Source organism: Tenrec ecaudatus, chromosome 9, assembly GCF_050624435.1.
Source record: "Tenrec ecaudatus isolate mTenEca1 chromosome 9, mTenEca1.hap1, whole genome shotgun sequence".
NCBI classification, from domain to species: domain Eukaryota; kingdom Metazoa; phylum Chordata; class Mammalia; order Afrosoricida; family Tenrecidae; genus Tenrec; species Tenrec ecaudatus.
This window is the reverse complement of record NC_134538.1, coordinates 148,193,770-148,198,250: the sequence shown is the minus strand read 5'-3', so window position 1 is coordinate 148,198,250 and position 4,481 is coordinate 148,193,770. Positions and strand designations below refer to the sequence as shown.

At 55.5% G+C, this 4,481-nt stretch overlaps 1 protein-coding gene across 1 annotated transcript; it reads left to right on the top strand.

Annotated features, from left to right (window-relative positions):
* Nucleotides 1–285: 285 nt before the first annotated feature.
* OPN1SW (opsin 1, short wave sensitive) lies at nt 286–3,554 on the top strand. Its single transcript, XM_075557725.1, has 5 exons — nt 286–640; nt 884–1,052; nt 1,400–1,565; nt 1,915–2,154; nt 3,435–3,554. Exons 1-5 carry the CDS (start codon nt 286–288, stop codon nt 3,552–3,554), a joined length of 1,050 nt encoding a protein of 349 aa, XP_075413840.1.
* The last annotated feature ends 927 nt before the right edge of the window (nt 3,555–4,481 follow it).

Genomic DNA, 4,481 nt, shown 5'->3' with positions numbered 1-4,481 from the left:
CATGGGTCAGGATTGCCCGGGCCCCCGGGAGCCCACTCCTGCTCACCCTAGCACCCAGCACTGCACTGCTGGCCGTCTGGGGCCCAATCTGTTCTCCTTTGAAGAACAATCGGCTTTGGGCTTGGTAATCGCCAACTTTGCTCCTAGGAGGCTTAGGATAAGTACTGATCCTTCCCAGAGCCCCAAAGTGGCTTTGGAGGAGGGGTTCTGTGACGGAGATGTGGGTGGGGGGAGGGTTAGGCAAAGGATAAACTATAAGAGGCATCAGCGGGGTGGGGGCATCCCATGAGCAAGATGTCAGGGGAAGAGGACTTTTATCTCTTCAAGAACATCTCCTCGGTGGGGCCGTGGGATGGGCCTCAGTACCACATTGCTCCTGTCTGGGCCTTCCACCTGCAGGCCGCTTTCATGGGCTTCGTCTTCTTCGTCGGGACACCACTCAACGCCATGGTGCTGGTGGCCACACTGCGCTACAGAAAGCTGCGGCAGCCGCTCAATTACATTCTGGTCAACGTGTCCTTGGCGGGGTTCCTCTTCTGCGTCTTCTCTGTCTTCACCGTCTTCATTGCCAGCTGTCACGGGTACTTCATCTTTGGTCGCCATGTTTGTGCTTTGGAGGCCTTCCTGGGCTCTGCAGCAGGTACTGTCGGGAAAAGCCCAGGGCGAGGAGGCAAAGGTCAGGCTCCAGGGTTGGAATCAGGAACAGGCTGTTGGGTTGGAGGGCGTCCCGAAAATGGAGCCAATGAGAAAGGGGCTGGGTGTTCTTTTATTGGGCTGAATAGAGGCATCTGAGACCCACATTTTTTTCCCCACCACCAGTCCAACCCTCTCTGACTCTGCTGGTTGAGCAGGGCTCTGTCTACTCCACTAAATCTCACCGCAGGTCTGGTGACAGGATGGTCCCTGGCCTTCCTGGCCCTTGAACGCTACCTCGTCATCTGTAAACCCTTGGGCAACGTCCGCTTCAGCTCCCAGCATGCACTGATGGTGGTCTTGGCCACTTGGATCCTCGGGATTGGTGTCTCCATCCCGCCCTTCTTTGGCTGGAGCCGGTGAGCAGGCAGGGCCGTGGTGCTGACTAGCTCCGAGCTTGGGCTGATGTGGGTGGAGAGAGAGCTTGGGTAGCAGGCCTTTGAGTCTCTGGCCTCCACTTTTTTAAGTGTTGATGGAGTAGGTGAGGCTATGGGGCTGTGGGAGACACACGCCAACATGTCCTCCACGGCTGGAATGCATCGAGCCCTTTGCTGGGGAGGACAGAGTATCCCGCCCGAAAGCTTGCAGCATCTTCGGGTTCCATGTGGAGAACGTGACGCGGGCCCCTCTCCACTGAGTCTTGTGTTGAGCCCCACAGGGAGCAAGGAAGGGCTTGCACTATAGCTGGTACCCTTGTCCCTCGCAGGTTCATCCCGGAGGGGCTGCAGTGCTCCTGTGGCCCTGACTGGTACACCATGGGCACCAAGTATCGCAGCGAGCACTACACCTGGTTCCTCTTCATCTTCTGCTTCATCGTGCCCCTGTCCCTCATATGCTTCTCCTACTCCCAGCTGCTGAGGGCCCTCCGAGCTGTGAGTGGCTGTTGTGAGGGCCAGGGGGGCGCAGGCCGGGGCTGGAGTGGGCGGCTCCAGGTGGAAGATGCTCCCAGTCTGGTGATGGGACGATGACACGAAGAGTAGGCTGGTGTCATCCTTGGTCCCAGGGGTGTCTAAATGTCAGGTGCAGGAGATCCCTTTCAAGATCACAGACCCAGAGAGCAGCGCCCCGTCCTGCCACCCTGTAAGAATATAGAGCCTAGGCCAGAAGCTGGCATGAGAATGCCAATTGGAGTAGATGGTCCCGGAGAGAAATGTCCAGAGAATTGGGACTGGATGGCCAGGGAGGAAGGACATGATGGCCTCACTGTGTGCTCTGCCCCAGGTTGCAGCTCAGCAGCAGGAGTCAGCTACGACCCAGAAGGCCGAGCGGGAGGTGAGCCGCATGGTGGTGGTGATGGTGGGATCCTTTTGTCTCTGTTACGTGCCCTATGCTGCCTTGGCCATGTACATGGTCAACCATCGTAACCACGGGTTGGACTTAAGGCTCGTCACCATTCCTGCCTTCTTCTCCAAGAGCGCTTGTGTCTACAACCCCATCATCTACTGCTTCATGAACAAACAGGTAAAGCGCCTTCCTCACACACCTGAAGCTTCCAGAAACCCTTAGCTCCCTTCTCACAGGTAACTTTCAACCAGGGCTCAGAATCGGTTCCTCCCAGTTCCAAACCATGCTTTAAACTCAGTCATCTTCCCAGGGATGGCTGAGGACAGGCTGGGCAGCCAATGGTTCAGCACAAGGAAAAATGGTCATTCTGACACTGCAACCAGGATAGGGTAGGGGTGGAGCAATACAAAGCCAAGTTGCCCCCAAGGGCAGGATGAGAAGTGGACTCTGGGGCTGGCCTTGAAATACGGATCTTTCATTGCCATCAAGTCAATGTTGGCTTAGCGGTACCGGAGACAGGGGAGAACTGCCCTTGTGGGTTTCTCAGGCGGTGACTCTGTGGGAGTAGAAAGTCCCATCTTTTTCCCGAGGAGCAACTGGTGGTTTGGCACAACTGCCCGTATGCCCAACGCGTCAGAAGCCCTCAGCCACTGGGGCTCCGGATGATCATTTCCCTAGATGCCCAGTCCTTTCATTGTATGAGCTTGTAATCTCTTCCAGCTTCTGGCCTGCAGCATGCCAGATACCCCTAGATCACAAGGCTCCATCTCGAAGAGGGGCTCATCTGAGGGGGGCCACACCCTGAAACTGGACTAAGTAGCCACCAAAGACTCCTGCTTCGAGTGCTTGGTCCTGTCATTCCCTCAATCTAGAGATGGGCCCGTTCTCATTTGAAACCCAGGTAGAAACCCGACTGGCTGTCCTTCCCAGTCAAGTGGAGTTGTGTGCCGTTGACTGGATCTCAACTCACAGCGATGCCATCGTAGACGGCCCCACGGGGCTCTCTAGGCTGTCATCTTCCCTGAGGTGGGCTGACGGGGCTTTCTCCTGTGTGGTACCTTACTGGATTTGAACTGCCAACCATAGGATCAAGTTCTGTTGTCTCACCAGAGCGCCTGTGTGTAATCTAGTGGTGGGATGGAGGGTCCTAACCTGGGGCCCCTTTGGACCGTGTGCTCATGAGGCAGCTTCATTAAGTTTGTGAGGTTCCCCAATAGTGTGGCCTCCAGAGTTAAGCAAGACCGGGATGATGGCAGACCCAGAGTAGCTCCAAGCTATGGCAGCTGGCTTTCACGATTGGGGAGACTCCACAGCACCCACGTACACTTTGGGAGGCTTTGCAGGGGGGTGGGGGGTTGTCTACAAATAAGCAGCCCTTCTGTCCACACTTGGTGGTGACGTCTCCCTAGGACTGGCTCGCCTAGAGCGCCGCCTCTGACTCTTGTCCTTCCCTCCAGTTCCGTGCCTGCATCCTGGAGATGGTGTGCGGGAGGTCCCTGGTGGATGAAGCTGACATGTCCAGCACCCAGAAAAAGGAAGTCAATACGCTCTCGTCCAGCCAAGTTGGTCCCAACTAAAGCACACACACAGGCCTGTTTGCAGCAACCAGAATCAGTCCCCTAAAGGTTCACTTTTTCTAGAACAACCTAGTAACGAAAGAGGGACCGTGGGTTGGGAATGTAGTTTTCCTTTGCTTCTTCTCTGCCCTCTTCTGCCCCCAGCGCACGCCACAGGACACTGAAACAAGCCCCTCTCCCCCCGGCAGCACCATCCCGGCCCCTGGAGGACTAACTAATCTCTGCACATAATGTCCTGAGAACACATGGGATGTCACATGGACTTCTGAGGGCCTGCTCTGATGGCACTCCTCATTACAACAAACTCAACACCTGCAAAATAGGCGAGACAGGGAAAATCCCCAAACCCTTCAGAACCCCCCAGGTACGAGTCAGAGCTTCTTGGTTTCTCTGCAGGGCATTAACTGCTGATCTGGTCAGGGTGGCCATTCCCATAAGCCCCTGAGCCAACAGGAATGATCCCAGGAACCTGTTTGGCCACCCTACTCCGGGGACTTCACAAAGGCATGGGAAAACATTCCATTACCTTTAAGTTCCATTTTTGAAGGCCCCGTGTATTAAGCCCTTGTGTTTCTCAAGGTCTTAAACTCCCCAAATATACTCAAGATGATTATGTACCTTTTAATATTTTTATTAAAGTTTATAACGAAACACTTACAAAATTGTTACCTGAAGTGTCACAGCCCGCCCAGTCCCTCCCCGCAAAGAGCCCTTGGAATAGAAAGCAGCGTGCGCGCCCGGAGTGGCTTGTGTGCGGCCACCAGATGATTCCGCACCGAGTGGAGTGGCTGCTGGCAGATCCCGGAAATCAGAGGAGCAGCTCCGTTTGGGAGGTGGAGGGGGTGTGGGAAGCCTTCTGGGCCATTTCACAACACTCCCCGTTCTAAGCGGGAGCCCCCTACCTCAGAGAATGAAGGACACACCCCG